At 37.8% G+C, this 26,584-nt stretch overlaps 1 protein-coding gene across 12 annotated transcripts in view; it reads right to left on the bottom strand.

Annotated features, from left to right (window-relative positions):
• Window positions 1-26,584, bottom strand: part of CCDC30 (coiled-coil domain containing 30) — a 191,209-nt gene that overhangs the window by 137,208 nt on the left and 27,417 nt on the right. For 11 of the 12 annotated variants that reach the window (XM_032247165.1, XM_032247166.1, XM_032247167.1 and 8 more), the window contains 3 exons: window positions 25,281-25,352; window positions 19,767-19,882; window positions 18,058-18,156 (listed from right to left, as the gene is read on the bottom strand). In XM_032247165.1, coding sequence (XP_032103056.1) covers window positions 18,058-18,156; window positions 19,767-19,882; window positions 25,281-25,352 — 287 coding nt within the window. Of the gene's footprint in view, window positions 1-18,057; window positions 18,157-19,766; window positions 19,883-23,139; window positions 23,364-25,280; window positions 25,353-26,584 lie in introns of all 12 variants that reach the window. The other variant, XM_032247173.1, reaches the window with a different exon arrangement.

Genomic DNA, 26,584 nt, shown 5'->3' with positions numbered 1-26,584 from the left:
ACACACACACACACACACACACACACACACACACACACACACACACAACTACTGTCCTTCCCAGATTCCCAGATACCACAAGAAGGGGGAATATTCAACATCATTAATCTTTTCCTAGAATATGAGAAGGAAGAATGGGAGGTTAGTGAGATTTATGTAAGAGATTCAGTCTGGTTTTCTTTATGTTTTGTTTGAAAAACTTTACCTTTTAAAAACTATAGTGTTACATGTGTACAATAGTTTCCTTCAATAATTCTAAAGAAAATGTTATCCTGTTAAATATTTAAAATCACCATTCTTCTTATTGATTTGTTTGTATATTTACTCATTAATTCCTTCAACAATTATTGAGTACAAAATATGCCTTCATACTTTACTGAGTCCTAGGGACATTATTTTTCTCATTTTACAGATAAAGAAGTTAAGGACAGAGAGTTAAGTAATTTGTTCAAGGTCACAATGTAATTGATAAGAGCCAGGATGTAAACCCAGGCAGACTGGTTCCAAAGTGTGCTCCAACATCTAAACTAAACTTGCTTGATCATATCTTTCTGTGTTACAAATAGCCCTGTGGTCCTGTCACAGTAGAGTGTCACAGTGGGAAAGCATAGATATGCACGCAGATAAATTACCCTGTAAAGTTATCAGCTCTGTAGTAGGGGTGTACACCGAGTACTGAGGTGGTCAGAGGACATTATGTACTAACCCAAATCCTTATACTTGCAAGACGTTTTACTAGAAACACATGTATTTATTTTCAGGTAACCTTCCTGGTCAGATTTACACCCTTCAAAGTAGTTATTTTGAAAAATAATGCAAACAAAGTATGTTGGAAATCCATGTTTAAAATTACCTCTGAAATGGTAAATACACACACACACACACACACACACCAGATAATAAGTAATAATCTTTCTGAGAAAGGTTGATTTTAGGGGGAACAGTTAACATTTATTCAGAGACAAATTTGAAAATTTACTTGTGTAACAATTTGGGGAAGTTTCATTCTGTAAGACAAACTATTTGTCTTATGTAACTATGCAGTCAGTTTGTAAAGAGAAATTTAAAAATAGTTTTATCCAGTGAATGTGGCAAACATGACTAAAGCACCCCAAGAAAACTATTATACTGAAGGATGTACAATATTAGTGTAGATGAATTTTGGTATATTCACTTAAAAAATAAAATATAATTGATTTTAAACCATAGAACATTAAGTCTAGAGAGTTATTCACTCTGATACAGAGGACAAAAAACATCACAATGGGATGTTATGCTGTTCCTAAGCCAAATCCCAATCATGGCTGAAAAACAGGCAGCTCTGCAGATAGCAGAGAATTTCTGAGATGAGCAATATGTCTCCTATGGTAGGTCAAAAGGAAAAGAGAAATTAGGGAAAGTGAAGAGATAGGGGAACCATCATTCCCAACAGGAAGAGAAGCAGTACTTCTGGATAACCCTAACTGAAACCCTCAAATGCAACTTCTAGACTTCTAGAAAGGGTAGAGGAGGCCCTGGTCCTTCCTGCCCATCATCCACATCGTCAGCTCCGCCACTTACACAACACAAACCCTCAGACTTTTCTATGGTATTTTTTCTTCCTTCTTTCATGGTTTATAATGTTCCTCCAAGCTGGGAAAAGTTAATTTCCCTAAACCTCAAAATGCTTGGCTTAGAATTGAGCTTGGGGGAAGGGAACCCAGAAGCTTGACATGTTAGCAAAGGGTAAAAGTGTTTGTTTGTTTGTTTGCTTTGAATCACTTGGGCTTTTGGCTTCTCTCTCCCTGTGCAAATTGGCAAAAGGAATAATAAGAATCACTGTTTATATTGTCTGTAAAGTTTTAATTAATGAAAGAGGATTTGTGGTCTTAAGCTGCAGCCAATCTAGTGTGCTTTGTGTGTCTTTCTGTAAGGTTCTGTCAAAAGAAAGGGTACCTTAGATTAGGATGCAGGCCCAGGACCTCATAAACCAGGTGATCAAGCCAGCGCAACAGAAAGTTCAGTAACAAACTTTGCTACAGGCCTCCAACTTGTTGTATGTCATTGGGAACATGGCCTGTAACCACATGGCAATACTTTTAGTCTCCACCATTATAAAATGGTGGCTGTCTTCTAGTGCTAAGTCAGTTCCTGGGTGGGGGTCACAAAATCAGATATGGATCTGGGTGGTGCCAGTGGATCCATCAAGGGCAGGATTTGCAAAATATCTTAAGCACTGACCTTGACAGTAGTTTAGGGAGAGTCAAAATCTTGTAGCCTCCAGCTGCATGACTCTTAAGCCATGGTTTCTAATCTTGTGGCTAGTTTCTTGCTCTGTTCCCCAGGCAAGAGGGATGGTTATTATTTTTGTTTTAGACTATAAACTGTAAACCAGGTTCCATCCAGAGTTGGTTCAGCCTATGCCCAGGGATAGGCAAGGACAGCTTTGGGGCTGGAAGCAAGATGGAGTTGGTTGGGTCAGAACTCTTTCACTGTCTCAGGCACAATTTTACAATGACGGTTTCAAAAGCTGCTTACCACCCCTTTGAAAATATAATCCTAGCTAAGTCATAACCTAATTAAGGCTTGTTGGCTTCACCTGTGAGGTTACTTTTTGTAAAGTTCAAAAGCTGAAAAACTTAACTGCTTGGTGTGGCTAAACTTAAGTAACAAGGGATTTTCTGGCGCGGTGGCTCATGCCTGTAATCCCAGCACTTTGAGAGGCTGAGGTGGGCAGATCACGAGGTCAAGAGATCAAGACCATCCTGGCCAACATAGTGAAACCCTATCTCTACTAAAAATACAAAACTGAGCTGGGCATGGTGGTACATGCCTGTAGTCCTAGCTACTCGGGAGGCTGAGGCAGAAGAATTGCTTGAACCTGAGAACCAGAGGTTGCCGTGAGCTGAGATTGTACCACTGCACTCCAGTCTGGTGACAGAGTGAGACTTCATCTCAAAAAAAAAGAGTGCTCAGCTTAATTAAAAGTCAATATCCAAGCAATAGGTACATTTAAAAAGCCTTTATGCTTTTCTCTTCTTGGGTCTTGTTTTTTGGAAAAAGTGTTTTTTCTTCTCAGTTGACTGAATTATTTTTCACCATTTTTTTTGTCTTGCCACTCTTAATGTACACATAAGAGGCCCTATGATAACTTCTGATAGTCTGGAACTCCTTGCAAAAAAAAGAGGTGGCACCACAGACCCTGTTTTGGGGGAAAAAATAAAAACAAACAAAAAAACATCTGTTTTCCTCATGAAACCACAGGAATTAAAAGCAACTAGAGCTTTCTCAAAATCAAAGTTGCTGTTCTGTTTTGCATTGTGTTATCTGATGGTTTTAAGTTTTGGGGGTATCAAATTACTTCACATTATGAGAGAGCTTTGTGTAATAACTAGGTAAAAAATATATATTAAGGGATTGCTATTAGTAGTTACAGAGGGATAGTTAACTCTTTGCACATCTGGATCAGAGAAGCATGCTCTTGGCCATCTGGAAGATATGGAAACATCCTCACCCCCAATTAAGGGATAAGACTCCCATGGGGAATCGGCTGATTACAAAATGGGCTGATTGGCTTTGGGTTGCCTTGCAATGAAATACATGGTAGAAGCACTACACTGTCTTCTCTCAAAGTACTTCCCTCCTTTTGGGATCCAAAATCCACTATAAAATTGCATGCTTAATTTTGAGGTTCTGTCTTTGCCTTCAGCTATGCCAGCTTATCAAGCCCTAAAACTGCATGCTTTCCTGGTCTTGTTCCCCCAAGGTCTCCATCCTGAAGCCAGTAATCCACATAAGAAATGGGCAAATGAGGCCGAGGTGGGTGGATCACTTGAGGTCAGGAGTTTGAGACCAGCCTAGCCAACATGGTGAAACCCAGTCTCTACCAAAAATATAAAAAATTAGCCAGGTATGGTGGTGCACACCTATAATCCCAGCTACTCAGGAGGCTGAGGAAGGGGAATCACTTAAACCTGGGAGCTCAGGAGACTGAGGCAGGAGAATCACTTGAACCTGGGAGGCAAAAGTTGCAGTGAGCTGAGATGGTGCCATTGCACTCCAGCCTGGGTGACAGAATGAGACTCCGTCTCAAAAAAAAAAAAAAAAAAAGAAAGAAAGAAAAAGAAAAAACTGGCAAATGAAAAATTTTACAAGTACTGAATCTTCTGCGTAGTCATATATGTGTTGTGTTTAATATCTATAAAAAGAGCTTTAGCTGGGCGCAGTGGCTCACACCTGTAATCCCAGCACTTTGGGATGCTGAGGCAGGTGGATTCACAAGGTCAGGAGTTTGAGACTAGACTGGCCAATATGGTGAAACCCTGTCTCTACTAAAAATACAAAAATTAGCTGGGTGTGGCTGTGTGTGCCTGTAGTCCCAGCTGCTCAGGAGGCTGAGGCAGGAGAATCACTTGAACTCTGGAGGTGGAAGTTGCCGGAAGCCCTGGAGGCAGAAGTTGCAGGAAGCTGAGATTGCACCACTGCACTCCAGCCTGGGCAACAGAGCAAGACTCCATCTCAAGAAAGAAAAAAAATAAAGCTCTAATTGGCTTAAATAAAAATAAGTGCTTAAATCAAATATTTCTTAAAGGAAAGATAAAAGCTGTAATGCCTTCTAGTTAATATGACTAACTTTTAAGAAATAAAAATCGTCTTAAAGATGATTGGTAAAATATAAGTGTTATCAATATAAATAGGTGAGCCATATCATATAAGTCAAATACTAGGTTTGCTAAATGTTTCAAGACTGTAAACCACCTGCTTCACAATTTGGGAAGGCCTGGGGACATATGAAAGTAACCACGCCCCTAACTATGGTGGAAAAAGTAAGTGACTTTCTCTGTGCCTAGTACATAATCAAAACAAACTTACCAGGTTTCACATTAAAGTTAAAAATTGCTAAGAGTTACTATAATAATATGTAATTTAGACTAATAAAAATAGATTTACATGTAAGGTGTGTAAAAACAGTAAAATGTGTTTTTTAGTAAAAGATTATAAGAAGGCATGGAAATATAAATTTTGCCTAGTCATAAAAAGTTGTCTTAAATTAGACAAGATAAAGCTGAAGGTTTAAGCAAGTTATGGAAATGCTGTAAAAATTAATCTGGCAAAAATCCCATGTGTAAATCTTAACTAAATTCAACAGGGTATTATAGGGGTTTTTTTTTTTTTTTTTCATAAATTGAGCATTGAAATAAAAGCACAGCAAAGTTATCTTAAGATGCTAATTTGCCTTTTAGAAAAACAGTTACAAAAGGTTTGTAAAGATTTCACCTCAGGGTTGAATTGATTAATATTAGATGGTATTGTCAATGAGGTTTCATTTAAAAATTGAGGCTGGGCACAGTGGCTCATGTCTGTAATCCCAGCACTTTGGGAGGCCAAAACGAAAGGATCACCTGAGGTCAGGAGTTTGAGACCAGCCTGACCAACATGTTAAAATATCATCTCTTCTAAAAATACAAAAATTAGCTGGGCATGGTGGCACATGCTGGTAATCTCAGCCACTTGGGTGGCTGAGGCAGGAGAATCACTTGAACCTGAGAGGCAAAGATTGTAGTGAGCTGAGACCAGCCTGGGCAACAAGAGCAAAACTCTGTCTCAAAAAAAAAAAATTGTGGTTAACAATAATGCAAGGATAAAATTTGGCTTTGAACAGGATTTTCATGTAATAATAAAGGCTAACAAAAGATTTTTGCTTTTTGAGTTGTCATTTTGGCAAAATAAATAATTTATGGCAATCTAGATATCTATTTCATAACATCAAGTGTTTTAAACCTCTAACATATTTATTAGGCTTCCCAAAATCAAACTTCAAGTTTCAAAATTGTCTCTCCTGATGCCTGGCTTTCTGAATGGTTCACTGGGCCTCTGAAACATCTACAGAAGAGGCAAACAGGATTATTTGACATATTTAATTACATGGAATTGCCAAAATGATGTCCAGTCTTCTTTAGGTTGTATGTTGTTGAACAATACTAATATGTGTGCCAAAATTATATGGCATTTCTAAAATTCTAATGTCTAAGTATATATCATCAATCATAACTAAGATTGAAGTTATTGTAAACCGCAGAGATAACCAAATCTGTTTGCCAGTCGTGCTTTTAACTGTAACTGCCCTGAAAATTTTGTCATCTGCAGACAATTGTCTTCATTTGTTCCTTTTCAAAGGATGATTTATAATCAAGCTATAGGACTTTAACAGGTGTTCTCAAATGCAGGCTTCTAACATTGGAATAGAGAAAAAACACAGAATTGATGAGGAGCTGAAACGTTCACACATATCAAACAGGAGTTAACTGCATGAACAACACTAATGGAAGTCTGACATAATGTTTTTTAACTTTTTGCTTGAAACATTGCTAATCCTTGTTTTGTCCTTCAATGTATAGGAAACTTTTAAGCTATCTACAACTTTTAACAATTAAATAAGGTATACTTCTGTGAACAAAATTTAAGGCATACTTCTTTCTCATTGCCTGGTTCCTGTAAAATTTGGAACTATTTGTGAGTATTCTTTTTTCTTTTTCTTCTTCTTCTTTTTTTTTTTTTTTTTTTTCAGATGGAGTCTCACTCTGTCACCAGGCTGAAGTGCAGTGGCACAAGACAGGGTTTCACTATTTTCATCAGGATGGTCTCAATCTTCTGACCTCATGATCCACCCACCTTGGCCTCCCAAAGTGCTGGGATTACAGGTGTGAGCCACAGTGCCTGGCCATGAGTATTCTTAACTTATGGTTATATAGTTATTTGCATCAGTGCAGTAAGAATCCATTTCCTTTTTCAATAGAACACAATTAGAGAAACTGGTTGTTTTCACCAAGGTTTTGACTGGAAAGCTGTACTTCTTTTTAAGAAATCAAGTTTGACTTGCAGAGCCAATAAAAGCCCTTTGGGGAAGATTGGCCTCATACTCTTGCCTACACAGTACCCCAGGTAGTTTCCTCACCTGTCGTCAGTAAAGAATGTCACTTTCTAACAGGTCCAGGTGGTCCAAGCTTATCTTGGGACCTTAAGACGAAAAGATCACCCAACTCACAGGTATTTAAGGATATAAACCCAGGGCTGGACTTGGCTTTTTGTTGCTGTTGTTGATCTTTAAGTTCTGGGGTACATGTGCAGATCTTGCAGGATTCTTGCAAAGGTACACACATGTATGGTGGTTTGCCTCCATCCCCCCATCACTTAGGCATTTTTCCCAATGTTATCCCTCCTCAACTTACCCACCACCCACTGTCCTCCCCCAGCCCCCCCACCCCCCAACAGACCCCCAGTGTGTGATGTTCCCCTCTCTTTTTTTTGTTTTTTTTCAGATGGAGTCTTGCTCTGTCGCCAGGCTAGAGCACAGGGGCACAGTCTTGGCTCACTGCAACCTCCACCTCCTGGGTTCAAGCGATTCTTCCACCTCAGCCTCCCGAGCAGCTGGGACTACAGATGCGTGCCAAACGCCTGGCTAATTTTTGTATTTTTAGTAGAGACAGGGTTTCACCATGTTGGCCAGAATGTTTTCGATCTCTTGACCTCATGATCCATCCGCCTCGGCCTCCCAAAGTGCAGGGATTACAGGCGTGAGCCACTGCGCCCGGCCGATGTTCTCCTCTCTGTGCCCATGTGTTCTCATTGTTCAACACGCACCTATGAGTGAGAACATGTGGTGTTTGGTTTTCTGTTCTTCTGTCGGTTTGCTGAGAATAATGGTTTCCAGATTCATCCATGTCCCTACAAAGGACATGAACTCAGCCTTTTTTATGGCTGCATAGTATTCCATGGTGTATATGTGCCATATTTTCTTTGTCCAGTCTATCATGGATGGGCATTTGGGTTGGTTCCAGGTTTTTGCTATTGTAAACAGTGCCACAATGAACATACGAGTGTATTTGTCTTTATGGTAGAATGATTTATAATCCTTTGGGTATATACCCAGTAATCGGATTGCTGGCTAAAATGGTGTTTCTATTTCAAGGCCTTGAGGAATCACCACACTGTCTTCCACAATAGTTGAACTAATTTACAAGTCCCACAAACAGTGTAAAAGTGTTCCTATTTCTCCACACCCTCTCCAGCATCTGTTGTCTCCAGATTTTTTAATGATCGCCATTCGAACTGGCGTGAGATGGTATCTCAATGTGGTTTTAATTTGCATTTCTCTAATGACCAGTGATGATGAGCATTTTTTCATATGTTTGTTGGCCTCGTATATGTCTTCTTTTGGAAAGTGTCTTTTCATGTCCTTTGCCCACTTTTGAATGGGCTTGTTTTTTTCTTCCTTGTAAATTTGTTTAAGTTCTTTGCAGAGTCTTGTTATTAGCCCTTTGTCAGATGGGTAGATCACAAAAATTCTTCCCATTCTGTTGGTTTCCAGTTCACTCTAATGATTGTTTCTTTTGCTATGCAGAAGCTCTGGAGTTTAATTAGATCCCACTTGTCTATTCTGGCTTTTGTTGCCAATGCTTTTGGTGTTTTAGTCCTGAAGTCATTGCCTATGCCTATGTCCTGAATGGTTTTGCCTAGGCATTCTTCTAGGTTTTTTATGGTGTTAAGTCTTATGTTTAAATCTTTAATCATCTGGAGTTAATTTTAGTGTAAGGTGTTAGGAAGGGGTCCAGTTTCAGCTTTCTGCACAAGGCTAGCCAGTTATCCCAACACCACTTATTAAACAGGGAATCCTTTCCCCATTGCTAGTTTTTGTATGGTTTATCAAAGATCAGATGGTTGTAGATGTGTTGTGTTGCCTCTGAGGCCTCTGTTCTCTTCCATTGGTCTATATCTCTGTTTTGGTACCAGTACCATGCTGTTTTGATTACTGTAGCCTTGTAGTATAGTTTGAAGTCGGATAGCATGATGCCTCCAGATTTGTTCTTTTTGCTTAGGATTGTCTTGGCTATGCAGGCTCTCTTTTGGTTCCATATGAAGTTTAAGGTGTTTTTTTCCAATTCTGGGAAGAGGATCATTGGTAGCTTGATGGGGATAGCATTGAATCTATAAATTACTTTGGGCAGTATGGCCATTTTCACAATATTGATTCTTCCTGACCATGAGCATGGAATGTTTTTCAATCTGTTTGTGTCCTCTCTTATTTCCTTGAGTACTGGTTTGTAGTTCTCCTTGAAGAGGTCCTTTACATCCTTTGTTGGTTGTATTCCTAGGTATTTTTTATTCTTTGTAGCAATTGTGAGTGGGAGTTCACTCATGATTTGGCTCTCTGTCTGTTATTGGTGTATAGGAATGCTTGTGATTTCTGCACATTGATTTTGTATCCTGAGACTTTGCTGAAGTTGCTTATCAGCTTACAGAGATTTTGGGTTGAGATGATAGGGTCTTGTAAATATACAATCATGTCACCTGCAAATAAAGACAATCTGATTTCCTCTTTTCCTAATTGAATACCCTTTATTTCTTTGTCTTGCCTGATTGCTCTGGCTAGAACTTCCAATACTATATTGAATAGGAAGGGTGAGAGGGCATCCTTGTCTAGTGCCAGTTTTCAATGGGAATGCTTCCAGTTTTTGCTTGTTCAGTATGATAGTGGCTGTGGGTTTGTCATAAAGAGCTTTTATTATTTTGAGATACATTCCATCTATACCTAGTTTGTTGAGAGTTTTTAGCATAGAGGGCTGTTGATTTTGTCAAAGGCCTACTCCACAACTATTGAGATAATAATGAGGTTTTTGTCTTTGGTTTGGTTTATGTGATGGATTATGTCTATAGATTTGTGTATGTTGAACTAGCCTTGCATCCCCAGGATGAAGCCTACTTGACAGTGCTGGATAAGGGTTTTGATGTGCTGTTGCATTTGGTTTGCCAGTATTTTACTGAAGATTTTTGCATTGATGTTCGTCATGGATATTGGCCTGAAGTTTTCTTTTTTAGTTGTATCTCTGCCAGGTTTTGGTATCAGGATGAGGTTGGTCTGATAAAATGAGTTAGGGAGGATTCAGTCTTTTTCTATTGTTTGGAATAGTTTCAGAAGGAATGCTACCAGCTCCTCTTTGTACATCTGGTAGAATTTGGCTATGAACCCACCTGGACATGGACTTTTTTTGGTTGGTAGGCTATTAATTGCTGCCTCAACTTCACAACTTGTTATTAGTCTACTCAGGGATTCAACTTCTTCCTAGTTAAGTCCTGGGAGGGTGAAAGTGTCCAGGAATTTATCCATTTATTCCAGATTTACTGGTTTATGTGCATAGAATTGTTTGTAGTAATCTCGATGGTAGTTTGTATTTCTGTGGAATCAGTGGTGATATCCCCTTTATCATTGTTTATTGCATCTATTCGATTCTTCTCTGTTTTCTATTAGTCTGGCTAGTGGTCTATTTTGTTGATCTTTTCAAAAAACCAGCTCCTGGATTTATTGATTGTTTGAAGGATTTTTTTGTGTCTCTATCTCCTTCAGTTCTGCTCTGATCTTAGTTATTTCTTGTCTTCTGCTAGCTTTTTAGTTGTTGTTGTTGTTTTTTTTTTTATCTTGCTCCTCTAACTCTTTCAATTTTGACGATAAGGTGTCGATTTTAGATCTTTCCTTGCTTCTCATGTGGACATTTAGTGTTATCAATTTCCCTCTAGACACTGCCTTAAATGTGTCCCAGAGATTCTGGCATGTTGTGTCTTCATTCTCACTGGTTTCAAAGAACATCTTTATTTATGTCTTCATTTCATTGTTTATCCAGTCAACATTCAGGAGCAAGTTGTTCAGTTTCCACATAGTTATGTTGTTTTGAGTGAGTTTCTTAATCCTGAGTTCTAATTTGATTGCACTGTGGTCTAAGAGACTTATGATTTCCCTTCTTCTGCATTTGCTAAGCAGTGGTTTACTTCCAATTACTTGGTCAATTTTAGAGTAAGTGCAAAGTGGTGCTGAGAAGAATGTATATTCTGTTGATTTGGGGTGGAGACTTCTGTAGATGTCTATTAGGTCCGCTTGGTCCAGATCTGCATTCAAGTCCTCGATATCCTTGTTGATTTTCTGTCTCATTGATCTGCCTAATATTGACAGTGAAGTGTTAAAGTCTCCCACTATTACTGTGTGGGAGTCTAAGTCTCTTTGTAGGTCATTAAGAACTTGTTTTATGAATCTGGGTGTTTCTGTATTTGGTACATATATATTTAGGATAGATAGCTTTTCTTGTTGCACTGATCCTTTTACCATTATGTAATGCCTTTCTTTGTCTCTTTTGATCTTTGTTGGTTTAACGTCCTTTTTATCAGAGACTCTGATTGCAACCACTGCTTTTTTTTGCTCTCCATTTGCTTGGTAAATCTTCTTCCATCCCTTTATTTTGAGTCTATGTGTGTCTCTGCACATGAAATGGGTCTCCTCAATATAGCACACTGATGGATCTTGACTTACTATCCAATTTGCCAGTCTTTGTATTTTGATTGGGGCTTTCAGGCTGTTTACATTTAATGTTAATATTGTTACATGTGAATTCAATCCTGCCATTTTGTTACTGGCTGGCCCATTAGTTGACACAGTTTCTTCATTGCATCGTTGGTCTTTACCATTTGGTACATTTCTGCAGTAGCTAGTACTGGTTGCTCCTTTCCATGTTTAGTGCTTCCTTCAGGAGCTGTTGTAAGGCAGATCTGGTAGTGACAAAATCTCTCAGCAATTGCTTGTCTGTAAAGGATTTTATTTATCCTTCAGTTATAAAGCTTAGTTTGGCTGGATATGAAATTCTCAGTTGAAAGTTCTTTTCTTTAAGGATATTGAATATTGGCCCCCACTCTCTTCGCTTATAGGGTTTCTGCTGAGAGATCCACTGTGAGTCTGATGGGTTTCCCTTTGTGGGGACCCAATCTTTTCTCTGGCTGCCCTTAGCATTTTTTCCTTCACTTCAACCCTTGTGAATCTGATGATTATGTGCCTTGGGGTTGCTCTTCTTGAGGAATATCTTTGCGGTGTTCTCTGTATTTCCTGGATTTGAATGTTCGCCTGCCTTGCTAGGTTGGGGAAGTTCTCCTGGATAATATCCTGAAGTGTGTTTTACAGCTTGGATTCATTCTCCCAGTCACATTCAGGTACCTCGATCAAGCATAGATTAGGTCTTTTCACATAATCCCATATTTCTTGGAGGCTTTGCTCATTTCTTTTCACTCTTTTTTCTCTAATCTTGACTTCTCATTTTATTTCATTGAGTTGATCTTCAATCTCTGATATCCTTTCTTCTGCTTGATTGATTCGGCTACTGAAACTTGTATATGCTTCATGAATTTCTTGTGCTGTGTTTTTCAGCTCTATCAAGTCATTTATGTTCTTCTCTAAGCAGCTATTCTAGTTAGCATTTTGTCTAACCTATTTTCAAGATTCTTAGTTTCTTTGCAGTGGGTTAGAACATGCTCCTTTAGCTCAGAAAAGCTTGTTATTACCCACCTTCTGAAGCCTGCTTCTGTCAATTCATCAAACTCATTTTCCATCCCTTTTTGTTCCCTTGCTGATGAGGAGTTGTGATCCCTTGGAGGAGAGGTGTTCTGGTCTTTCGTGATTTCATCCTTTTTGCACTGGTTTCTTCCTATCTTCGTGGATTTATCCTTTGATCTTTGATGTTGATGATTTTGGATGGGGTCTCCTAGTGGATGTCCTTTCTGTTGATGTCAAAGCTATTTCTTTTGGTTTTTTAGTTTTCCTTCTAACAGTCAGGCCCCTCTGGTGTAGGACTGCTGGTGGTCCACTCCAGACCTTGTTTACCTGGGAATCACCCGCAGGGGTTCCAGAACAGCAAGGATTGCTGCCTGATCTTTCCTCTGGTAGCTTCATTCCAGAAGGGTACCCCCCACCCAATGTCAGCCAGAGCTCTCCCATATGAGGCATCTTTTTGGTTATACGGGGGTCAGGGAACCTCTTGAGTATGCAGTCTATCCCTTGTCTGCCTGAAGAGGTGCTGCTGGGCTGCCACAGGCTCAGTCCAGTTGCTGTGTAAGCTCCCTCTGGCTTTTGTTTACACAGGTGAAATTATAACCACCTCATCAATGGTGGATGCCCTTCCTCCAACCAACCTTGATCATCCCAGCTCAAGCTTGAACTGATATGCTGGCTGCAAAATTGTCAAGCAATAGGGCTTCAGTTTGCTCCTCTTTGTGGGGGTGGGAACTGCCAAGCCATATCACCTGTCTCCCTGCTTTCAGCTCTCCCTCTTTCTGGGGAGCAGGAAGCTCCATCTCACAGGCACTCCAGACTAAATGTCCACTCAGATATGTGCTGACAACCCACAGCACCCTGGACTTGGCTTTAAAAGGTCCAATCTGAGATTCCTTGTGGAGCAGAATTTCATGAAAGCCAATCCAAAAGACCTATGTAGAAATAATTATTCTTGCTGCACTTTATGCAAATAATCAGGTCAAGTATATGACTAAACTTTATTCTACAAACAACATGATCCTATCATAACTTGTTTTTACTGAAAATGAAGACTTAAGAGAAATAAATTATGCTCCAAAAACTTATCATACATTTGTCATTTAACTCTAGTTTCATTGGTTGTTTTTAAGGTTTTTTGCCTACATTATAGACTAGCCCTGCTTATTCCTGTGAATCAAGTAATGATCTCCTGCAGCTTGGGACAAACAAAAATGTACAGGTAATGTAAAAATCTGGATCATATGCTAGTTCTGGGCAATTATCCTGAAAATCTTGCCAGGCAATAAAAGTGAGTATGTTGCTCATAACTGAAAGGTTTCTTTGAGAAAATAAAACCAAGGAATTTGGCAGAGCATGGTGGTGGCTCACACCTGTAATCCCAGCACTTTGGGAGACTGAGGAGGTTGGATCATGAGGTCAGGAGTTTGAGACCAGCTCACCAATGTGGTGAAACCCCATCTCTACGAAAAATACAAAAATTAGCTGGGCATGGTGGCACACACCTGCAATCTCAGCTACTCGGGAGGCTGAGGCAGGAGAATGGCTTGGACCCCAGAGGCGGAGGTTGCAGTGAACCAAGATTGCACCACTGCACTCCAGCCTGGGTGACAGAGCAAGACTCCATCTCAAAAACAACAACACAACAACAAAAGCCCAAGGAACATTATAGACCTCCCAAAAAGGAAATTCTATATCTTAGAAAGTAAAATTTTAGGTGAAAATGATCTACTACACTACCCTTGTGGGAATTGCTGTACTTCACTATTTGTGATAGAATTATACATGGTACCACCTTCTAACTGAAATATTAGACAGAGAGTTTCCACTGCTGTAGTATTTTGCTTAATTATTGTCCTTATAGCAGGAATAATAACTATTGACAAGAAGTAAACATGAAGGTTTTACTTTCACTGCAGTAGGACTTTTTATTGGGTTTGGTAATATGTCACACCCTAGCTATGCAAAGATGGTTATAAAGAAAATAGATTTTATATAAGAAAGGATCTTGTATGGTAAATTCTTATCCTAAAGAGAATAACTCGTTGTTTAAAAAGAGGGATATTTAGGACAAGTAAGAAAGCTTAAGCTTGTCATAAATGGTCTGTGAAAGTCATGAAAGAATTAATACTTGCAGGAAAGATTTAGCCAAGGTTAACACTGAAGTTACTCTAGCCACCCAAATCCAATGCCACTTATCCTAAAAAAAAAAAAAAAAAAAAAAAAAAAAAAAAAATCTTACTTTTATACTGACATTAACATTTCAGCAGCATGTGGTGGAAGTGAACCAGTATTTACAACCCATTGGAATGGTGGACAGCAATCAAACTCCAAATGGTGCTGCAGACAGAATCATGCATGGACATGCCTTTCATCTGAGGACCCTTAGACTGACCCCAGGAGAAGCCCTAGATGCTGTTCCTCATAGGGCACCCCTTTTTGGCAGAAAGTAGCCAGAAGGAGTTATCATCTAATACCCCCTAATTACAGGGTTACCACTCCTGAGGGGGAATGATATAGGAGTTAAAAAGAAATTATTTAGGCAGATAGTGAGGGTAAGGAAGTCCTCAGTAAGGTTTTACTTATAATAAAAAGCAGCCCCCAAATAATTTTCTTATCTAACAAACAGCAGCCTGTAAACTTGAGCTGCAGACATAGACAAGTAAGCTGGAAGCTGGCACAGGTGAATGCCAACAGTTGTGCCAATAGGAAAAGGCTACCTGAGACTAGGTATGATTGAAATGGCAGCTCCATCTTCCCTTCTCTTTGCCAGCCACATGTACAGTATGGAGCAGACAAGATGGTTCTGGCCAAGTGGAAAGTCCATTTGCATATTAAGATTAGCATGGGTTGACAAGCCTTCTCCACACACTACGTAAATGCCACACACCTGGTCAAACCAATTTGTGGGCCCTGCATAAACAAGACGCCATCTCCTCAAGCCTGCCCATAAAATCTGCTGTGGTCTGCCATAGGCCAGCTTTTCCCTTTTGGATGCCCCTCTCTCTCACAAGTGAGAGAGCTGCTCTCCTCTCTCCTTTCTTCTGCCTATTAAACTTTCCACTACTTAACCCACCACGTGTGTCTATGTCTTTAATCTTCCTAGCATAAGATGACAAACCCTGGGTATTTACCCCAGATAACAATGCCACTTCACTAAGGGTGGACTGTAGTGGCTCTATAATCCCAGCATTTGGGAGGCCACATGGAAGGATTACATGAGCTCAGGAGTTTGCAACTAGCCTGGGCAACATAGCTAGACCTTGTTTTTACTAAAAATCACAAAAATTAGTTGGGTGTGGTGGTGGGCACTTATAGTCCCTGCTACTCAAGAGGCTAAGGTGGGAAAATTGCTTGAATCTGGGAGGTCAAGGCTGCAATGATCATGCACTTTAGCCTGGGTGACAGAATGAGACCCTGCCTCAAAAAGAAAATCCATTCAGTAAAATATTTAGCCATAGAAAAAGATAAAGTACTGATTCATACTACAATATGAATTTTGAAAACATTATGCTAAGTGAAAGAAGGCAGACACAAATGTCCACATTTTGTATGGTTTCATTTATGTAAAATGTACAAGAAAGCCAAATTCAAAGACAGAAAGTACTTTGGTGGTTGCCAGAGGCTGGGGGAAGGGGGACAGGAAGAAAAGTAAGAAATGAATACTAATGGATATAGAGTTCTCTCTTGGGGGATAAAAATGTCCTGATATTAGACAGTGGTGATGGTTTCACAACTTGGTGAATATCCTAAAAACCACTGAATTGTACATTTTAAAAGAGTATGTAAATTTTATGTTGTATAAATTATGTTTCAATTTTGAAAAAGAACAAATTTAATTAAATATGTATAAGATCTATGTACTGAAAGATACAAAACATTGCTGAGATATATTGATGAAGACCCAAATAAATAGAAATATACACCATGTTCATGGATTAGAGGACTCAATGTTGTTAAAATATAAATTCTCCCTACATTTACCTGATGATTATATGTCATCCCAATAAAAATCCTAGCAGGCATTTATATCAAAATTGGCAAGCCGATTCTAAAATGTATTTGCGAATGCAAAGAACCTAGAATAGCCAAAACAACTTTTAAAGAAAAAACTCACAATGTTTGGGATGTTACACCTTATAATTTCAAGACTTACAATAAAGTTATGGCATGGAATTGTTCTAAGAATAAACACATGGATTAACAGAATAGAATACAGAGTTCAGAAGTAGGCCTTCATAATGTCTTTAATAAAGATGGCAATATTAATCAGTAAGGAAATAAATCTTTTTACCAAATATTTCTGGAATAACGATATATATTGAAAATGAATAAACCTCTCAATTTTACCTAAAAAATTATATAAGTATATACAAAATTTACCTACAGTAGATCATAAACCTAAATGTAGAAACTAAAACTATAAAATATTTAGAAAAAAGTATAAGAAACATATTTTATGACCTTAGAGCAGACAAAGATTTCTTAAATAGGCTTTTTGTGTCCTATCACAAAATTATAAAAGAAAATACTGATGAATTCACCTCCATCAAAATTTTAAAACTTTTACTCTTTATAAAACACTATTAAGAAAATGAAAGACATGTCATAGAATAGGAGAAAAGATTTATAATACATATATCTAAAACAATGGACTAGTATTAAAAATATATAAAGATCTCTTGGCCAGGTGTAGTGGCTTATGCATGTAATCCTGGCACTTTAGGAAGTCAAAGACAGAGAATCACTTCAGGACAGGTATTTGAGACCAGCTTGGGCAACATGGTGAGACACTATCTCTAATATTTAAAAAACAAAATAAAACTAGTTCCACAATTCAATATAAAGAATACAAGCCAGAAACAGTGGTGCATGCCTGTAATCCCAGCACTCTGCGAGGCTAAGGCAAGAAGGTTACTTGAAGCCAGGAGTTTGAGACGGGCCTGGACAACATAGTGAGACCCTGTCTCTACAAAAAAAGATTTTTTTAAATGAGTTGGGTGTGGTGTTGCATGCCTATAGTCCCAGCTACTTGAGAGGCTGGGGCAGGAGGATGGATTGGCCTGAAAGTTTGAGGCTGCAGCCACCCAGGACTGCACCCCTATACTCCAGCCTGGGCAACACAGTGAGAACCTGTCTCTAAAAATAAAAATAAAACAAGTTTTTTGTTTTTTTTTTTTAAGAATACAGACCACTCCATTAAAAATTTACAAAAGATTTGAACAGATGCTTCACAAAAGAACATACATAAATGGCCAAAATATATTCATGGTCATTAGACACCCTCAAAGGCAAATTAAAACCACTATCTACTAGATACACCCTGGCACTTGCAACAGTCTGTCTTGGGTTTGATTGCTTTGCTCACCACTTCAGAGGCTGATCATGCTGAATATGGCAGACACTGCACACACTGGAGCCTACACCTTATACGTTCTCTATGATATGTTCAAATTGGTTGTATCTTCATAAGATTATTTTCTCTTCAAAGAAACAATATACTATATTCTCCAAATTAATCGTTTTCTATGAGAAAGAAGTGAACAGAAACATATTCTCTATAGCCCAATTTCCTTTTCCACTCTAATTAGCTGAGCAACAGAAAACGACAGGCCGATAAGAGGAGTAGCAAATAATTAGCACCAATTGCTCTAGTATACTCTGTAAGAAATACAACTCAAAAATTAGAAATCAGAAAGAACAGAACTTTAAAATACCTGTTCTTTCCGTTCAGCACCTGTAGTTTTTCCAGGGGAGTGGTGTCCAAGTTGCTTATTCTCTTGAGATTCACACACCTCTCCTTTAAGTCTCTCAACCTTAAATATAAAAGTAAACATCTTGTAAACTTCTCATTTTTTGTTTGGATGTATTATTGTTTTGTTTTTTAATTATCCAAGAAATACATAAATACATTCTTTTTGTAAAACTTCAACACATAGGTATAGAGCGTAAAAAATGGTATTTTCCTTCATATCACAACCAGTCTTCCCTTTCCAGAAATAACACTGCTTGGAATGTACCCTCCCTGAACTTTTTCATGCATACACACACGTTAAATATATAAAAGTATTAGATACATAAATTTATGAAGACTTAGACAACTTATCAACTTCACTTGTTCATTCATTCTTTTTATGATTGCATTTTTATTGTGGTAAAATATACATAACACAAAATTTCCCATGTTAGCCATTTTTAAGTGTACAGATCAGTGGCATTAAGCATCTTTAAGCATATTATTAAGCACATTATCAAGTGCACTGTTGTGCGACCATCACCACCATCCATCTCCAGAACTCTTTTCATCTTGACCTGAAACTCTATACCCATTAAACAATAACTCCCATTACTCCCTCTCCCCAGCCACTGGCAACCACCATTCTATCAATACTTTCTGTCTCCATGACTTTGACTACTCTAAGCACGTCATATAAGTGTAATCATATATTATTCCCCCTTTTGTGGTTGTATTATTTCATTTAGAATAATGTCTTCAACGTTCATTCATGTTGCAGCATGTATATGAATTTCTTTCCTTTTTAAGGCTGAATAATATTCCATTGTATGGCTATACCACATTTCTCTTATCAGTTCTTCTGTCAATGAACATCTGAGCTGCTTCTACCTTTTGGCTACTGTGAATAATGCTGCTATGAATATGGATGTACAAATATATGTTTGAGTCTCTGTTTTTAATTCTCTGGGGTACATATCCAGAAGTAGAATTGTCAGACCACATGTTGATTCTATATTTAACTTTTAGAGCAACTATTTTTCATGGTGGCAGCACTATTTTAGATTCTCACCAGCAATGCACAAAGGCTCCAATTTTTCCACATCTTCATCAACATTCGTTATTCTCTGTTGTTTTGATAGTAGCCATCCTGATGTGTCTTTACTCATTCTTGCAAAAAAATTTCTAAAGCACCTAGTATTATGCTGAGTATTTTGTTAAATATTAGAGATATGATTATTTAAAGAATATAAACTAAAATTTAAGAGACATATATTTAAAATTTGGAAGTACGTATTTTTAAAAATTAGTAAATTGCTAAGAATAAATGATTCAAAATGAAAAGAATTAAGATTTAGTATCAATAATCTTAAACTTATCCAAATTTAATAGAGTAATATTTTCTATGTGGTAAATGTATTAACTATAAACTATTATCTAATTCCTTATTTAAAAGATCCTATCCATGATAGCAACAATATTGCTATTTAGCATAGGTAGTTAAAATGCATAAAATATAAATACTGATAGAATGCATCTAGGTCAAAGCACAGCATCCACCTGAGATGTTATAGCCACCAATATTGGTCCTCACTAAAGACCAACTTACATGTTGTATATCTGTATTGCTCAAGCTGCCGATTGTTATGGTAGACACATTTAAATAAGTTTTAAGAAGTAAATTAAACTTACCATTTCACCAAGCACTTTTTTTTCTGAGTCGAGTGATCGAACCCTATTTCTTAAAGCTAGAATTTCCTCATCCAGTCTCTGATTATGTTCCTTTGCTTTCTGTAGGTCAGCTGCATCTAAAACAGAGAACACAGATTACTCAACTGGAGCAAAGTTTTAGTTTCAGGAGCACTAACTCTAAAAACGAAGCAAGTGCTATTGCCTGCCTTTCTTGCCAGTCCTATCATATCTCTGCATATGTGGCTGGCTCTCTGTGCAGGAAAGCCGCTAAGCTCTCAAGTCTAGTCCTAGAATATTCTACCAACCTAATGAAACAACAGAGAAAGTTTTATGTTACTCACACCAGACCAATGAACTGGACTTTTTGAGTATAGGGTTTCCAGCAATAGAGGTTCTTCTAGGACCTAGAATTTTAAAACAATTTCACCAACCTTTTACAAGTTAAATAACCAAAAAATGGTCTTCCTAGCTTCCTTTCAGTCCTGTCTCTTTTACATACCTCCTAGTCCATTAGTCTACATATCTGTTCTTAGAACAATTCCATGCTGTAGCTTTACTGTAAGTCTTGAAATTGTAAAGTGTTAATACCTCAAATATTATTGATCACAAACGGAACATAGGCTTTTTATTAATCAAACTACACAGTTTTGTTCAAAGTGAATATTTTTATCCCACTTTCACCTAGTACCATGTTTCAAAATATGGTAAATATTTTCAAATATATGTATTTTTATAGTAATATACAGACAGACAAAAGTAGCATAAAAATATTTAACAACTGGTTAAGCATGTACCCTCATCTGCAAGAATGTAGCTCTGAAGTAGAGTTCTAGAGAACATTTTGCTGTGCTAAATATTATGTCTTTAGTGGCTGGGAAGACATGGTGCTAGAAGGAGCTACGACAGTTAAGGCAGGTAGAAATGCTTGGAAGACTTAGGACAACAAACACAACTCAACACAGAATTATTCCAGCATCTTCACAACTTTACTGCCATACTAGTATATACCAGCTCACAGTAGTCCTGTGGGTATACATACACACATACCACACTCTACAAATGTAAAAACCCAAATGACATTATACCACACATCTTACTCTACCACTTGCCTTATTCACTTGATAATATATCACAGAAATCAATTCATGTCAGTGCACACTTGGCTCCGTGTCATCTTTTTTTTTTTTTCTTGAGATGGAGTCTAGCTCTGTCATCCACGCTGGATGCAGTGGTGCGATCTCAGCTTACTGCAACCTCTGCCTCCCGCCTTCAAGCGATTCTCCTGTCTCAGTCTCCTGCGTAGTGGGAACTACAGGCGGACGCCACCACACCCAGTTAATTTTGGTATTTTTAGTAGAGGTGGGGTTTCACCATGTTGGCCAGGATTGTCTTGATCTCTTGACCTCATGATCCGCCAGGCTTGGCCTCCCAATGTGCTGGGATTACAGCCGTGAGCCACCGCATCCAGCCCATGTCATCTTTATAGCTGCAAAGTATGCCTTGTATAGTCACTAATTTGACAATCTATTGTTGGCAAGCACACTGCATTTAATTTTACTACCCAACAAGTTATTTCTTACTCTCTTTACTTCTTTGTTAACTGGCCACTTAAAAAGTTGGGAAGTATTCTCTCTTCTTCAATTTTCTGGAAGAAATTATATAAAGTTAGTATTATTTATTCCTTAAATAAGTCCTTTTACTAGAATTCACTAATGAAGCCACCTGAGCCTGGAGTTTTCCTCATGGGAAGATTTTTATTATTTTATTTTATTTTTTATTTGAAACAGAGTCACTCTGTTGCCCAGGCTGGAGTGCAGTGGCGCAATCTCACTGCAGCTTCTGCCTCAGGTTCAAGTGATTCCCCTGCCTCGGCCTCCCAAGTAGCTGGGACTACAGGCGTGGGCCACCATACCGGGCTATTTTTTTTTTTTTTTTTTTTTTTTTTTTTAGCAGAGACTGGGCTTCACCATGCTGGCCAGGGAGGTCTTGAACCTCAAGTGATCCACCCCCCTCGGCCTCCCAAAGTGCTGGGATTACAGGCATCAGCCACAATGCCCAGCCCATGGGAAGTTTTTTAACTAAAAATTCAGTTTGCGTACATAGATTTAGGGCTATTTCTTCTTGGGTAAGGTTTGGTAGTTTGCATCTTATAAGGAATGTGTCCATGTCATCCAGGTCATCAATTTATTGGCATAAAGTTATTCATATTCCCATATTATCTCTTTATTATGTAGAAATATTCTGTAATTTTTATATTGGCAATTTGTGTCTTCTCTCTTTTTTCATGACCAATCTAGTTAGAAGTTTATCAATGTTGTTATTCCCTCTGAAGAAGCAGCTCTTTAACTCTGTTGTGGTTCTGCTTTTAGTTTTGTTGATATTTTTTTTTTTTTTTTTTTTTGAGACAGAGTCCTTCTCTGTCACCAAGGCTGGAGTACAATGGTGTGAACTTAGCTCACTGCAACCTCTGCCTCCCAGGTTCAAGAGATTCTCTGCCTCAGCCTCCCAAGTAGCTGGGACTACAGCTGTGCGTCACTAATTTTTGTATTTTTAGTAGAGACGGGGTTTCACCATGTTGGCCAAGATGGTCTCAATCTCTTGACCCTGTGATCCGCCCACCTCAGCCTCCCAAAGTGCTGGGATTATAGGCGTGAGCCACTGCGCCCCCCAGTTTTGTTGATTTTAACTTTTATTTTAATATCTCCTTCCTCTGCATGCCTTGGATTTAATTTTCTCTTCTTATTCTGTTCTTATTCTCCTTATTCTTATTATATTTAGTTATATTCTTACTGTCCTTATTCTGCTCACCTTATTCTGGGTGTCTCAGGTATAGTCTTAGATTATTTCAAGCCCTTTCTTGATTTCTATTATAAACATTAAACACTATAAAATTCCCTCCAAGTACTGATTTAGCTATGTCACAGAAATGTTGATATTATTGTGTTTTCATTTTCTTCAATTCAAAATATTTTCTAGTATTTCTCTTAATTTTTTTCTCTGAAGGCTTGGTCTTTTTATCAATATCTTTTGAATTTCCAAGTATGTTCAACTAACCTACTCCTGTTACCAATTTTTAGTTTAATTCCATTATGATCAGAGAACATAATTTGTGTGGTTTCATTTTTTTTCACAGAAATTTGCTTTATGGCCCAGGATGGTCTCTCTTTTTTTAATTTTTAATTTTAATTTTTGTGGGTGCATAATAGGAGTATATATTTATGGAGTACATGAGATTGTTTTCACAAATAAGACTTTTTATTTGCCAGTATTAAAAGTTTGAACTTCAAATAGATTCTTGGACCAGTGCTTCATATCCATCAGCTAATTCGAATTTAGCACCTGTCTCATCCCCTAGCTTTTCCAGAACAATTACCTTCACCGTGACATTCCATGAGTTTTCCCAATTCAAACTTGGGCATCTTCAACATTTTTACTTTTCTAACAAAGACATCATGGAGAAGATAAATTGATTGGCAAGGCTTTTCTCTTTTCCAGTGCTCTCTGGAATCAATTTATTGACCACTTCTTTCAAGTCGTTTGCACCTCTCAGGTCATAATTTCCATCATCTTCTTCTGGATTTCACAGACCTGTTGGTGCTGAGCATAAGAGGCCTTCTGTATTGGATTACTGTGTTATTTAGTAAAACCAACACAGAGTAGATGAGACAAATAACCATCGGTAGTCTTGACACCAATGTGAGGTTCAATCATGGTCTGCCATTTTTTGACCATGGAACACATTTTGTCATGGTTAAACCCATGCCATGGAAGTTAGTCAGTTTTTGCCCCGAACATCTTCAGCCATCAGCATGAATTGTCTAAATGCAACTTCATCATTCTGCAAGTCAGCACGACTCACTTCAAACATGTGACCATCAGATGCAATTTTGGTTCCTTGAGTCCTGGTGACTAGTGTCTCGCCAACATTTCTTATATTGAACATAGCAAGTGCTTTTATATCATACCATTCCTTCTTAGAAAATGGATCAACCACTTTCTTTTTGGCTTCCTTTTTGCTACCTTTCATAAGATGCTTGTTCTTGCCAACAGCCATGGTGCTGCTCAGAGAGCCAAAAGGCTACATGAGATGTTTTGATACAGGCATGCAACAAGTAATAATCATGCCATAGAAAATGGGTTATCCAGCCCCTCAAGTATTTATCCTTTTTGTTACAAACAATCCAATTATACTCTTTAAGTTATTTTTAAATGTACAATTAAATTATTATTGACTATAATCACTCTGTTCTGCTATCAAATACTAGGTCTTATTCACTCTTTCTAACTTTTTTTGTACCCATTAACCATCCCCACTTCCCCTGGAAACTGCCCCTCTACTCTCCTTCCCAGCCTATGGTAACAATCTTTCTGCTCTCTGTGAGTTCAACTGTTTTGATTTTTAGATTCCACAAACAAGTGAGAACATGCAATGTTTGTCTTTCTGTGCCTGGCTTATTTCTCTCAGCATAATGACCTCCAGTTCCACCAGGATGGTCTCTCTTGGTAAATGTTTCATGGATATATGAAAAGAATCTGTATTCTGGTGAAATTTTCTATAAATATCGATTAGGTCATGTTGATTGCTGGTATTTTTAGGTCTTTTATATCCTTACTGATTGTTTTTCTGCTTATTTGTTCTATTAATTCCTAAGAAAGCAGTGTTCATTTTATAATTGTATTCATACATATTTAAAAGGAGAGTATGCCTAGTTTTAGAATTATTTAAAAACTGGTAAACATATTTAAATTTTTTCACTGTTACCATTAAAATACCCAAATTTCATTATATTATTAACTGGTAGCATTTTTACATAGGCAAGCTAAGATCAGATTAATTCACCAATGATTCCAAGCCTACTGGTTTCCCAGTGAACAAATATGTATAAAGTATTGTTAAATGCATTATAAAGTGTATTGGTATCAGTGGTACCAGTAAAATATGTATGATTTGTGTTGATCACAGGTTTGGGAGTCAGACATATAAAGATTCAAATATCATCTCTGATACTTAATGTAGCTACTGGATAGCTCATTTAACTTTGGGGATACTACTACTCACTACCTGGAACTGCTATGAGGATTAGGTGAGATAATGTGTGTTCAGGGTGGTATGCCCATAGACTGTTGTGAGGATTAGAGATAATGCATGTGAAGTGCCTGGCAGAGTGCCTGTCAGTTAGTAAGCAATAAATTGTAGCAGTAGTGGTAGTAGTAGCAATAATAATAATAGTAGTAGGACATATTATTTTAATTCCTAAATATTATTTTAAAACATATTATTAACATATATTATATTATTTCTTAATGTATTATTAAATAATAATTTTTTAAAAATTTTATTCTTTTGAGATGGGATCTTGCACTATGGCCCAGGCTGGAGTGCAGTGTCACAGACATAACTCACTGCAACCTCCAACTCCTAGGCCCAGGCCTCCCAAGTCGTTGGGACTACAGGCATGTGCCACCATTCTTGGCTACTAAATAATAATTATCATATCTTCTAGAATGACTTACCATTTTCTTTATGCTTTACCAAATTCTCCTTCAATTTTTCAACTTCTAGTTGAGCCTTCTTAAGTGCAGAATCTAAAAAAAGAAAGAAAATATTTGTATAAGGAGTAAATGATTAGCATAATAATCAAATTTCAAATGACTCTCCCTCTAGAACACTTTCTTTCATCTGGCTACTGTCCTTGGAGTTTCTGCTCCTCAGGGAGTTCCCCAGACTTTTCTCTTAGAGTTCCTACCGCACCCTATATTTACTCCATCCCTGATTATCAGATCTCATAATTGTCTTTCCCTAATAGTTTTCTCCACCAGATTTCATGATGAAGAGGAAGTTAAACCACTGTAAACAGCAGGAACAGCTCAGAGATTTTAGGCATGGTACTACCAGTTTGGTAAAAAGAAATTACACCCAGAAATAATTTAAATTATTTCCTGCAATCAATCATATTTAGAATTTTGCCAATAACTACTAGAAATATAAAAATAACAAAATTGCAGGAAATAGCTTTTGGTACTATGCAAGAATTGTATAAGGATGGCAAAATGATATTTAGGAAGACATGGGGCATTGGAGTCTACTGGATTTGGGTTCTCTACTCCATGTTTTATCCCTTTGTCTCCTGCGGTCTCCTCATCACCAGTGATATTGCTGGTGGGTCTCCTACATTATCAAAATGAAGAACCTCCCAGAAGTAAGAGACTAACATGAATTTAAAACAGGTCATTTCTAACCACAGAGTGAGTACATCAGCACAATTGTGCAGGTTTTATTATTACATCCATAACACTCCGTTATTTAGAGTAAATCCCAAGATAACATACCAGATTCACCTAAAACTGTATTCCTAACTATAGCAATACTCTTACTACTAATGTTACCATAGCAGCAACTACCAGTGTCAGATATATGTATCATCATAACAAATCTGCAAAGTAGATATTCATGTTTCCATTTTATAGATGAGATAAACAAGATTCAGAAAAGCAACTCATTCAACATTACACAACTAGTAAACAGTATGGCTGGGATGTGAACCTAGTTCTGTTTTCACTGAGCCAGAGATGTAAAAATAGCTTCTTTTTTACTAAAAGAACAGTTTTCCAATGAATTCCTCTATGGAAGACGGAGAGAAAGTAAAGTGAGGGCAGGCAGAAAGGACATTCTAGAAAGAGGGAATAACACAAGTAATACAGGAGGTAGGACAGAACAAAGGAGACAACGTAGGAGAGAACACTGCGTAGTTCTGGAACTACATATAGTCCAATACTCCCTGGTATGTAGTGCAGAGAATTAGGGAAGTGTGGGACAT

The sequence above is a fragment of the Sapajus apella genome, unplaced genomic scaffold (assembly GCF_009761245.1).
Source record: "Sapajus apella isolate SASKATOON/1434 unplaced genomic scaffold, GSC_monkey_1.0 scaffold62, whole genome shotgun sequence".
NCBI classification, from domain to species: domain Eukaryota; kingdom Metazoa; phylum Chordata; class Mammalia; order Primates; family Cebidae; genus Sapajus; species Sapajus apella.
Note: the sequence above shows the minus strand (reverse complement) of the source record. Positions and strands in the feature narration are given on the sequence as shown.